Raw genomic sequence first — 13074 nt, 5'->3', positions numbered from 1 at the left:
GGAGCACCACCAGACTGTTTTGTCGGAAGGACCACCAGCTGATCACCCTTGCGGCCGTGCTCTTAAAGGGTTTATTGTGATTTACCAACCCCTTTAAGTCAGTCCATATAAACAATAGCGCTCCATAAGGCTGTGTTCACATTGCATTTTACCCTCATGTCTTACATGTGAAGTCCTGAAGAACGGGGGCCGCTGACTGTAATGATGTAGACGGAGGCAGTGTGTGCTGTCGGACGTGATATTGGGCCGTATCTTCCCAGTACAGAGAAACCTCTTGAAGACGACCCCCCCAAATTATAATTAGGAGTTGTCTCCTGGGTGGGAGTGAGGGGGTGTCTATCAATTAAAGATGGCGGCTGATATATGGCAAACTGATAATCTGGTCTGTATGTTCCCAATGCTCCAAAACCATAAGACCCCCAGTGCTCTGATGTATGAAGATGGGGGAGACGTTGTTTAAAAATCTAATATTACAAAAAAAAAAATTGGATTATTTTTCAGAGAAAATTGGGGCCGTCTCATGTCTGGTGCTGACGGCCGGTGACAGGTGATGTAGATACAATCCACACTCCAGACTGAGGGTCCCCGGGAGAGCGTGCGGGGGCCAAATTATAAAGGAGGAGAGGAGAAGGGGCTCCCAGGAGAAGTGCGGCACAAACCGCGGTGCACCGTGACAGGAAGAAATCATTCGGCCAATTATGCTGATTTATTCTCTACGTTAGTGTCGGCCACCAGGGGGCATCACAGGAGACTGCCACGAAGAGCACAAAGGACGGGAACATAATGGCATAATGATGAGCGTCTGCCGGAAGCCTTGGAGCCCCTGCGGAGACGCTCAAATATTAGGCTATTTTGCAGACCCCATCCAACCCCCCGATAACAAATATGATGAAACTGGCATATAAAGGATGAGCAGGATTCATAAGGATAGGCGGGACCCCCCCCCCGTCCGTCAGGATATGAGGGACCCCCCCCGTCCGTCAGGATATGAGGGAACCCCCCGTCCGTCAGGGTATGATGCGGTAACCTGCCCAGATAGGAAGAACCCTTTAAACAGGCCCAGCACCACCCATTAAAGGGCAGTGACATATTGTGGCTTTATTTAGGCTGCCAAGGAACCACAATCACGGGATCCCGCAGCTGATCGTCCGCCCATCCGATGCTCTGAGCGCTCACCTTTAGACTGGGGAGACAAGATCTCCTTCACTCGCAGGTCCAGAGAGTCGAGCGACACTTCTGTGTACTCTGCGCTGATGTCCTGAACGTTGCGTTCACCCCCTGAAAAACAGAAAAATGATGTTCACTGTAAAGTGCGAGAGTCGATCTGTGACGTTTGCAGCCTGAGGACCTGTCACCTTGTGCGGTCATCTGCGGCAATTGTGGTTTGAATGGAACGAATAGTTAAAAGCAAATATATATATACTAGAAGGTGGCCGGATTCTACGCATCGGGCATTCTAGAATTTACGTATTGTGTAGTTCATGTATGATTTTTGTTATATATATATATAGATGTTGTTGTGTGTAGTTACCAGTGTTTGTGTAGGGGCTGTAAATGTTCTGGGTGTTGTCTGGGTGGGTGGGTGGGGGGGGGTTGTTTGTGTGTTGCGTTGTGTGTGTTGTGTTTGTGGAGCGCTGTGTGTCTGCAGCATTGTGTGTGTGTGTGGTGCTGTGTGTGTTGCGTGGTTTGTGTGGGTGTGGCTGTGGGGTGCGTGTGTGTGTTATGGGGGAGGTATGTTTTGTGCAATGTGTGTGTGTTGCGCGGTGTGTGCGCGTATATTTGTGTATGCCGTGGTGTTCGTGTGTTGTGTGTGTGCGGCGTTGTCTGTGTGTGGGTGTCTGTGTAGGGCATTGTTTGTGGTTCCCAGTGTGTGTGTGTAGTGTGTTGTGCGGTGCGCGTGTGGCGGTGTGTGTGTGTTTTGGGGGGAGGTGTGCACCCCATATGGTGCTCCATCCCCCATGCTGCGCACCCCCCATGGTGCTCCATCCCCCATGCTGCGCATCCCCATCGTGCTCCATCCCCCATGCTGCGCATCCCCATCGTGCTCCATCCCCCATGCTGCACATCCCCCATCGTGCTTGTCACAAACCACCGGGGGGGGGTCACTCAGAAATCCCCCGCGCTGGCTACCAGTACGTCACAATCGGGGGGTAACAAGTGGGGGTCACCCCTCCTTTATACCTCCCGACCGACAGACAGAGCACGTGACGCGCTCTCTAGCGCCCCTCTTATAGTCAGGCCAATTATGGAATTGCCCGACCATAAGCAAGGAGGCCGCTATACTACTTATGCCGATTATTGAAGGGTCCCCGGTGAGAGTAAGGTATATATTCCCCCGACCTCCGCGGGCGGAATATATAAAATCTCCCCGAATCTCACTGGCCTCCCCACAATAATCCTTGGCACAATTCGCTGCCACCAACCGATTTACGGTAACTATTAGCCGAACACACAGACGTGGGATTCAAGATCGAGATAACAGAACAGCCCAAGATTAATTATATAATTTAATCAGCCTAAAGCACACTAGAACTACAATATATACAATAGGGAATCTACAGAATATACATATGTCAGAGTACAGTTACAGATAAAGCATGGGTTACAAACAGGCATACACAGTTCCAGCAGTTACCTTGTTGCGTCTGGCCACAGGGGGGCGCTGTACCCAGGTTTCTAGGATCCTTCCCACAGATGTTTCCTACACGTGCCCCCAGCGAAAAGAACACTGGAAAATGGCCGAAGTAGGGTTATCAACCTGGACAAATCCAGGTCCCCTCCTACCTTAGTGACCTCAGAGGGAGCACTGCTCCACCCCTGGCTTGAGTTATGGACAATATCCCAACATGGAATATGGGCCATAACTTTGCCTGGGAGCGTCGTAGGCGGACGCCAATGCTCTCATTGTGACAGTTATGAATTTAGCTACAGAATGAGAGGTTTCATGACTTGCCTACTAGTTCCACATTGGCTGATATCACGCCTGGGGCATTTCCCAATGTCCTGCTCCCATAAAAAGGGTGTGCCGGCATCGTCCGCATGCGGAGACACCATTTTTATGGTTGCCATATTTATCGGAAATATGGCTTGCGAGATATGAACCATTTTTTACTGGAGTCGTTCTGTCTGGCTATTTCCATAGCCTTGCTAACTAGCTAGCAGCTCCTACTACAGGGTGACGGCAGGGAGTCATCCTGTGTCCATTGTTCCCACACCACCTCATCTCCATATCACAGGACATGGCCATGGAGGTGTAAGTGGAACACTGAGAACAAGAAGGGAGGGGGCACTGCCCGGGAGTGATGAGGGATTATGACTGGAGTCATAATTCATCTTCATATCCCGGGATTTGCCTCACAGTGCTCCATCCCCCATGCTGCGCACCCCCCATGGTGCTCCATCCCCCATGCTGCGCATCCCCATCGTGCTCCATCCCCCATGCTGCGCATCCCCATCGTGCTCCATCCCCCATGCTGCGCATCCCCCATCGTGCTCCATCCCCATGCTGTGCACCCCCCATCGTGCTCCATCCTCCATGCTGCGCACCCCCCCATCGTGCTCCATCCCCCATGCTGCGCACCCCCCATCGTGCTCCTTCTCCCATGATGCACCCCCCCATCGTGCTCCATCTCCCATGCTGCACACCCCCCATGCTGCACATCCCCCATCGTGCCCCATCCCCCATGCTATAATAGTCCTCCTATTATACTCAGAGAGGAGTATAATAGGAGGACTATAATAGGAGGAGTAGTCCTGGGGAAAGAGGAGTATAATGCGAAGTAAAGTTCTGGGGGGGAGGTGTATAGGTGTCCAACGTGTGCCGGGGTGGGGCAGAGCAGGCTAACGTGTGCCAGGGGCGGGGCCGAGCGAGCCAATGTGTGCCGGGGGCGGGGCCGAGCGGGCGAGGCGTCAGCGTATGCCGGCTCCCTGCACATGTGTACCGGGAGCCGGTGTACGCTGGTAACCATGATACACATCAGGTAACTAAGGGAAGCGCTTCCTATAGTTACCCAATGTGTATTATGGTTACCAGTGTATACCGGCTCCGTCACGATGCCAGCATCGCAAAGTTATGTCCGCCGGGGGCGGGGCAGAGCGTGCCAATGTGTTCCGGGGGCGGGGCCGAGCGGGTGAGGCGTCAGTGTATGCCGGCTCTCTGCACATGTCTACCGGGAGCCAGTGTACGCTGGAGCGGCCGATGCGTGCGGAGGGCCGAGCGGCCAATCCATGCGGGGGGTGGGGCCAGGCCGGGGCGAGCGGCCAATCCATGCGGGGGGCGGGGCCAGGCCAGGGCGAGCGGCCAATCCGTGGCGGGGCGGTGCCAGGCCGAGCCCAGCGGCCAATCTGACAGTTGTCACTGTAACGACACAATTTTGGAGCAAGACAGACAGAATAAGGCAATTATATATATAGATATTCAAAATCCTACAAAAATAATCAGGTGTAAAAGGCCCAGATGTCTACATAAATATATACGTTTCGCCTATGGCCTCTTCTTTGGGTACGGCTTCTTCACCCCTCAGAGGAAGCCATAGGCGAAACACATATATATTTTTTTTCTTTCATGCACCGATGTTATTGTATTTGCTATTCTGCAGGGGTTTTGTCCTCTTTCTGCACATTCAGTGTCCATTATATTGAATTATGCACTTTCCTTTAATTGATTAGTTGCTGTTTGGATTGTATTTATGCTGATCCCTGTAGGATCTTTTCCACAATGTAATGATCACATTTACCAGTTACTAATATTAACTGCGAGTGCAAGTCCGGCCGCCGAGCTGCAAACAATGGAGGCCAGATTCTGCTAGCTATATATATTCAGTGCACTAGTTACGTGGTGATAAAGTTGTTGCCCTTCTAGAATATTGCCTGGCACTGGCATATCCCGTATTCTGGTACAATACGGCAGAGCACGCGCTTTCAGTTTACTTCCTATGATTAGATAACACTGGACGGCAGAGGACCGGAGACTCTCGCACTCGGCGGCCGGACTTGCACTCGCTGCCTGTGCAGACCTGAGAGTCAGAGGGGGATACAGAGACATTAGTGACTTGTTTAGTGCTTGTGCACCCCTATAACTTGAGCAATAAAGTGTGTGCTCAGGGAGTGCAATCAATGCAAATACACGACTGCAAAAGACTCCCAACATGAAGGCTGAAGATCCAGCAGCGCCTTCCTGCCACGATGGGAACGCTCTGCCTCCGCTGCCATCAGCACAACGACAAGACCGTTACTAAGGATTCCCTTCCTGACAACCACAATCTTTTTGATGGGGTTGTCAGAAGCCACATCCATAGTGATGAGTGGATTACTCTACGCCGGTCGTATGGGTGCAATGATGATTACCGAGAAGCGGGTTTGGTTTTGCTTCGCTCTGGTCTTTCCTCCTCTTGTTTTTTCTCATCCACAGACTGTCTCCGTGGCCCTTCTCCTTTTTCTGATTCTTCCTCTGTAAACTGGACTCCGAGCTCTAGGAGAGATGGGTCAGTATCAGCGCCAGAAACATTCATCATCATTGTATTCTCAGCATTCGCCGCTCCCGTCCGAGACGTCGCTTTCTGTGGCACAGACCACCCTCTCCTGGGATCGCACCGACCCCCCCGGGGACAATTCTGCACCATACGTGTCTCTCCTGGGATCACACTGACCCCCCGGGGACTATTCTGCACCATACGTGTCTCTCCTGGGATCGCACCGACCCCCCCGGGGACAATTCTGCACCATACGTGTCTCTCCTGGGATCGCACCGACCCCCCCGGGGACAATTCTGCACCATACGTGTCTCTCCTGGGATCGCACTGACCCCCCGGGAACAATTCTGCACCATATGTGTCTCTCCTGGGATCGCACTGACCCCCCGGGGACAATTCCGCACCATACGTGTCTCTCCTGGAATCGCACTGACCCCCCCGGGAACAATTCTGCACCATACATGTCTCTCCTGGAATCTCACTGACCCCCCGGGGACAATTCTGCACCATACGTGTCTCTCCTGGAATCGCACTGACCCCCCCGGGAACAATTCTGCACCATACGCGTCTCTCCTGGAATCTCACTGAGCCCCCGGGGACAATTCTGCACCATACATGTCTCTCCTGGGATCTCACTGACCCCCCGGGGACAATTCTGCACCATACGTGTCTCTCCTGGAATCGCACTGACCCCCCCGGGAACAATTCTGCACCATACGCGTCTCTCCTGGGATCGCACTGACCCCCCGGGGACAATTCCGCACCATACGTGTCTCTCCTGGAATCGCACTGACCCCCCCGGGAACAATTCTGCACCATACGCGTCTCTCCTGGGATCGCACTGACCCCCCGGGGACAATTCCGCACCATACGTGTCTCTCCTGGAATCGCACTGACCCCCCCGGGAACAATTCTGCACCATACGCGTCTCTCCTGGAATCTCACTGAGCCCCCGGGGACAATTCTGCACCATACATGTCTCTCCTGGGATCTCACTGACCCCCCGGGGACAATTCTGCACCATACGTGTCTCTCCTGGGATCGCACTGACCCCCCGGGGACAATTCTGCACCATACGTGTCTCTCCTGAGATCGCACTGACCCCCCGGGGACAATTCCGCACCATACGTGTCTCTCCTGGGATCTCACTGACCCCCCGGGGACAATTCCGCACCATACGTGTCTCTCCTGGGATCTCACTGACCCCCCGGGGACAATTCCGCACCATACGTGTCTCTCCTGGGATCGCACTGACCCCCCCCCAGACAATTCTCCACCATACGTGTGGATATTAGTGCCCCCCATTAATGCTTCCTTCCGTTCGATCCCTATTCTTGTTGCATGAGACACAAGAAAACATTCAGATCTACAAGGGGCTTTTTCTTCCTAATGAAGTCTCTCCATTACATACACGGGGCAGATAATAAAATTATTTCCGGCCACATCCTCGCTGCGTTCATTACTTCTCCTTCACCAGCGAGTCAGCTTATTAATGTCCATATAATGCACCACACGGGCGGCAGGGAATCCCCATACCCGGGGAAACCACATCTCATCGCTCCTCTTAACATTTTGCATACAAAAAAAAGATTTTATATATACACATATATATATATATATATATATATATATATATATATATATATATATATATATATATATATATACACACACACGATGCATCAACATAAATATATTCATTCTTTCCCTATTACTCACTAAATCCGACTCATCCTCCTCTTCCTCCTCCTGAGACTCCATAGACTCGGCTTCGTCAGCTTCAGATTCCCCCTCATCCACCTGATCATTATACAGAAGGCAAGAAACGGCAACGGTAAAGAGTGTGTTCTCACAGGGGTTATTCCACAAGAAATGGCCACGTTTTCAAGGTGGAAACTCATATTATATAGATCCCTCTGTGTGTAATGACTCTATATAATATATAGGAATAGATCCCTCTGTGTGTAATGACTCTATATAATATATAGGAATAGATCCTTCTGTGTATAATGACTCTATATAATATATAGGAATAGATCCCTCTGTGTGTAATGACTCTATATAATATATAGGAATAGATCCCTCTGTGTGTAATGACTCTATGTAATATATAGGAATAAATCCCTCTGTGTGTAATGACTATATAATATATAGGAATAGATCCCTCTGTGTGTAATGACTCTACATAATATATAGGAATAGATCCCTCTGTGTGTAATGACTATATAATATATAGGAATAGATCCCTCTGTGTGTAATGACTCTATATAATATATAGGAATAGATCCCTCTGTGTGTAATGACTCTATATAATATATAGGAATAGATCCCTCTGTGTGTAATGACTCTATATAATATATAGGAATAGATCCCTCTGTGTGTAATGACTCTATATAATATATAGGAATAGATCCCTCTGTGTGTAATGACTATATAATATATAGGAATAGATCCCTCTGTGTGTAATGACTCTATATAATATATAGGAATAGATCCCTCTGTGTGTAATGACTCTATATAATATATAGGAATAGATCCCTCTGTGTGTAATGACTATATAATATATAGGAATAGATCCCTCTGTGTGTAATGACTATATAATATATAGGAATAGATCCCTCTGTGTGTAATGACTCTATATAATATATAGGAATAGATCCCTCTGTGTGTATTGACTCTATATAATATATAGGAATAGATTCCTCTGTGTGTAATGACTATATAATATATAGGAATAGATCCCTCTGTGTGTAATGACTATATAATATATAGGAATAGATCCCTCGGTGTGTAATGACTCTATATAATATATAGGAATAGATCCCTCTGTGTGTAATGACTCTATATAATATATAGGAATAGAGCCCTCTGTGTGTAATGCCTCTATATAATATATAGAAATAGATCCCTCTGTGTGTAATGACTCTATATAATATATAGGAATAGATCCCTCTGTGTGTATTGACTCTATATAATATATAGGAATGGATTCCTCTGTGTGTAATGATTCTATATAATATATAGGAATAGATCCCTCTGTGTGTAATGACTATATAATATATAGGAATAGAGCCCTCTGTGTGTAATGATTCTATATAATATATAGGAATAGATCCCTCTGTGTGTAATGACTCTATATAATATATAGGAATAGATCCCTCTCTGTGTAATGACTCTATATAATATATAGGAATAGATCCCTCTGTGTGTAATGACTCTATATAATATATAGGAATAGATCCCTCTGTGTGTAATGACTATATAATATATAGGAATAGATCCCTCTGTGTGTAATGACTATATAATATATAGGAATAGATCCCTCTGTGTGTAATGACTCTATATAATATATAGGAATAGATCCCTCTGTGTGTAATGACTCTATATAATATATAGGAATAGATCCCTCTGTGTGTAATGACTCTATATAATATATAGGAATAGATCCCTCTGTGTGTAATGACTCTATATAATATATAGGAATAGATCCCTCTGTGTGTAATGACTATATAATATATAGGAATAGATCCCTCTGTGTGTAATGACTCTATATAATATATAGGAATAGAGCCCTCTGTGTGTAATGCCTCTATATAATATATAAAAATAGATCCCTCTGTGTGTAATGACTCTATATAATATATAGGAATAGATCCCTCTGTGTGTATTGACTCTATATAATATATAGGAATAGATTCCTCTGTGTGTAATGACTCTATATAATATATAGGAATAGATCCCTGTGTGTAATGACTATATAATATATAGGAATAGAGCCCTCTGTGTGTAATGACTATATAATATATAGGAATAGATCCCTCTGTGTGTAATGACTCTATATAATATTTGAATAGATTCCTCGGTGTGTAATGACTCTATATAATATATAGGAATAGATCCTTCTGTGTGTAATGACTCTATATAATATATGAATTTTCCTTTTTGTATTGAATTACTGAAATAAATAACTTTTTGATGATATTCTAATTTATTGAGATGCACTTGTATATGAGAGAATTTTAGTGTAGGATTCACAACACACACACATACACACATGAAGGGAATTTTGTTTACTTACCGTAAATTCCTTTTCTTCTAGCTCCAATTGGGAGACCCAGACAATTGGGTGTATAGGCTATGCCTCCGGAGGCCGCACAAAGTATTACACTAAAAGTGTAAAGCCCCTCCCCTTCTGCCTATACACCCCCCGTGCTCCCACGGGCTCCTCAGTTTTGGTGCAAAAGCAAGAAGGAGGAAAAAATTATAAACTGGTTTAAAGTAACTTCAATCCGAAGGAATATCGGAGAACTGAAACCATTCAACATGAACAACATGTGTACACAAAAAAACAGGGGCGGGTGCTGGGTCTCCCAATTAGAGCTAGAAGAAAAGGAATTTACGATAAGTAAACAAAATTCCCTTCTTCTTTGTCGCTCCATTGGGAGACCCAGACAATTGGGACGTCCAAAAGCAGTCCCTGGGTGGGTAAATGAATACCTCGTAATAGAGCCGTAAAACGGCCCCTTCCTACAGGTGGGCAACCGCCGCCTGAAGGACTCGTCTACCTAGGCTGGCATCCGCCGAAGCATAGGTATGCACCTGATAGTGTTTCGTGAAAGTGTGCAGGCTCGACCAGGTAGCCGCCTGACACACCTGCTGAGCCGTAGCCTGGTGCCTCAAAGCCCAGGACGCGCCCACGGCTCTGGTAGAATGGGCCTTCAGCCCTGAGGGAACCGGAAGCCCAGCAGAACAGTAAGCTTCGATAATTGGCTCCTTGATCCACCGAGCCAGGGTTGATTTGGAAGCCTGTGACCCTTTACGCTGGCCAGCGACAAGGACAAAGAGTGCATCCGAGCGGCGCAGGGGCGCCGTACGAGAAATGTAGAGTCTGAGTGCTCTCACCAGATCTAACAAGTGCAAATCCTTTTCACATTGGTGAACTGGATGAGGACAAAAAGAAGGTAAGGAGATATCCTGATTGAGATGAAAGGGGGATACCACCTTGGGGAGAAATTCCGGAACCGGACGCAAAACCACCTTGTCCTGGTGAAACACCAGGAAAGGGGCTTTGCACGACAACGCTGCTAGCTCAGACACTCTCCGAAGAGAGGTGACTGCTACTAGGAAGACCACTTTCTGCGAAAGGCGTGAGAGAGAAATATCTCTCATTGGCTCGAATGGTGGTTTCTGAAGAACCATCAGCACCCAGTTCAGATCCCAGGGTTCTAACGGCCGCTTGTAAGGAGGAACGATGTGACAAACCCCCTGCAGGAACGTGCGTACCTGTGGAAGTCTGGCTAGGCGCTTCTGGAAAAACACAGAGAGCGCTGAGACTTGTCCCTTAAGGGAGCCGAGCGACAAACCCTTTTCCAGTCCAGATTGAAGGAAGGACAGAAAAGTGGGCAAGGCAAAAGGCCAGGGAGAAAAACCCTGAGCCGAGCACCATGACAGGAAAATTTTCCACGTCCTGTGGTAGATCTTGGCGGACGTTGGTTTCCTAGCCTGTCTCATAGTGGCAATGACCTCTTGAGATAACCCTGAAGACGCTAGGATCCAGGACTCAATGGCCACGCAGTCAGGTTGAGGGCCGCAGAATTCAGATGGAAAAACGGCCCTTGAGACAGCAAGTCTGGTCGGTCTGGTAGTGCCCACGGTTGGCCGACCGTGAGATGCCACAGATTCGGGTACCACGACCTCCTCAGCCAGTCTGGAGCGACGAGGATGACGCGGCGGCAGTCGGCCCTGATCTTGCGTAACACTCTGGGCAACAGTGCCAGCGGAGGAAACACATAAGGGAGCTGAAACTGCGACCAATCCTGAACTAAGGCGTCTGCCGCCATAGCTCTGGGATCGTGAGACCGTGCCATGAACGTCGGTACCTTGTTGTTGTGCCGGGACGCCATGAGGTCGACGTCCGGCACCCCCCAGCGGCAACAGATCTCCTGAAACACGTCCGGGTGAAGGGACCATTCCCCTGCGTCCATGCCCTGGCGACTGAGAAAGTCTGCTTCCCAGTTTTCCACGCCCGGGATGTGAACTGCAGAGATGGTGGAGGCCGTGGCTTCCACCCATAGCAGAATCCGCCGGACCTCCTGGAAGGCTTGCCGACTGCGTGTCCCGCCTTGGTGGTTGATGTATGCCACCGCTGTGGAATTGTCCGACTGAATTCGGATCTGCTTGCCTTCCAGTCACTGCTGGAACGCTTTCAGGGCAAGGTACACTGCCCGTATTTCCAGAACATTGATCTGAAGGGAGGACTCTTGCCGGGTCCACGTACCCTGAGCCCTGTGGTGGAGAAAAAACGCTCCCCACCCTGACAGACTCGCGTCCGTCGTGACCACCTCCCAGGATGGGGGTAGGAAGGATTTCCCCTTCGATAATGAAGTGGGAAGAAGCCACCACCGAAGGGAAGCTTTGGTCGCCTGAGAGAGGGAGACGTTCCTGTCGAGGGACGTCGGCTTCCTGTCCCATTTGCGTAGGATGTCCCATTGAAGAGGACGCAGGTGAAACTGCGCGAAAGGGACTGCCTCCATTGCTGCCACCATCTTCCCCAGGAAGTGCATGAGGCGCCTCAAGGGGTGTGCCTGACCTTGAAGGAGAGATTGTACCCCCTTCTGTAGTGACCGCTGCTTGATCAGCGGAAGCTTCACTATCGCTGAGAGGGTATGAAACTCCATGCCAAGATATGTCAGCGATTGGGCCGGTGTCAGATTTGACTTTGGAAAATTGATGATCCACCCGAAACTCTGGAGAGTCTCCAGAGTAGCGTCGAGGCTGTGTTGGCATGCCTCTAGAGAGGGTGCCTTGATCAGGAGATCGTCCAAGTAAGGGATCACCGAGTGACCCTGAGAGTGGAGGACCGCTACTACAGTAGCCATAACCTTGGTGAAAACCCGTGGGGCTGTTGCCAGGCCGAACGGCAGTGCCACGAACTGCAGGTGTTCGTCTCCTATGGCGAAGCGCAAGAAGCGCTGGTGCTCTGGAGCAATCGGTACGTGGAGATAAGCATCTTTGATATCAATCGATGCAAGGAAATCTCCTTGGGACATTGAGGCGATGACGGAGCGGAGGGATTCCATCCGGAACCGCCTGGTCTTTACGTGTTTGTTGAGCAGTTTCAGGTCCAGGACAGGACGGAAAGACCCGTCCTTCTTTGGGACCACAAACAGGTTGGAGTAAAAACCGTGACCCTATTGCTGAAGAGGAACAGGGACCACCACTCCTTCTGCCTTCAGAGTGCCAAGCGCCTGAAGAAGAGCCTCGGCTCGCTCGGGAGGCGGGGATGACCTGAAGAATAGAGTCGGGGGACGAGAGGTGAACTCTATCTTGTAACCGTGAGACAGAATGTCTCTTACCCAACGGTCTTTTACCCGTGGCAGCCAGGTGTCGCAAAGGCGGGAGAGCCTGCCACCGACCGAGGATGCAGATTGCGGAGGCCGAAAGTCATGAGGAAGCCGCTTTGGTAGCGGCACCTCCGGTGGTCTTTTTAGGGCGTGACTTAGACCGCCATGAATCAGAGTTCCTTTGATCTTTCTGAGGCCTTTTGGACGAGGGGAATTGGGACCTGCCCGCGCCCCGAAAGGACCGAAACCTCGACTGCCCC

General features: G+C 49.2%; 1 protein-coding gene across 5 annotated transcripts in view; it reads right to left on the bottom strand.

Moving 5' to 3' along the window:
- EHMT1 (euchromatic histone lysine methyltransferase 1) overlaps window positions 1-13074 on the bottom strand; it is a 166973-nt gene that overhangs the window by 43392 nt on the left and 110507 nt on the right. For all 5 annotated transcript variants that reach the window (XM_075324626.1, XM_075324625.1, XM_075324627.1 and 2 more), the window contains exons 7-9: window positions 7191-7271; window positions 5347-5470; window positions 1177-1278 (exon numbers count right to left, since the gene is read on the bottom strand). In XM_075324626.1, the coding sequence (XP_075180741.1) occupies window positions 1177-1278; window positions 5347-5470; window positions 7191-7271 (307 nt within the window). The remainder of the gene's footprint in view (window positions 1-1176; window positions 1279-5346; window positions 5471-7190; window positions 7272-13074) is intronic.

Source organism: Anomaloglossus baeobatrachus, chromosome 9 (assembly GCF_048569485.1).
Source record: "Anomaloglossus baeobatrachus isolate aAnoBae1 chromosome 9, aAnoBae1.hap1, whole genome shotgun sequence".
Taxonomy (NCBI): Eukaryota; Metazoa; Chordata; class Amphibia; order Anura; family Aromobatidae; genus Anomaloglossus; species Anomaloglossus baeobatrachus.
This window is presented reverse-complemented; position numbering and strand designations above follow the sequence as displayed.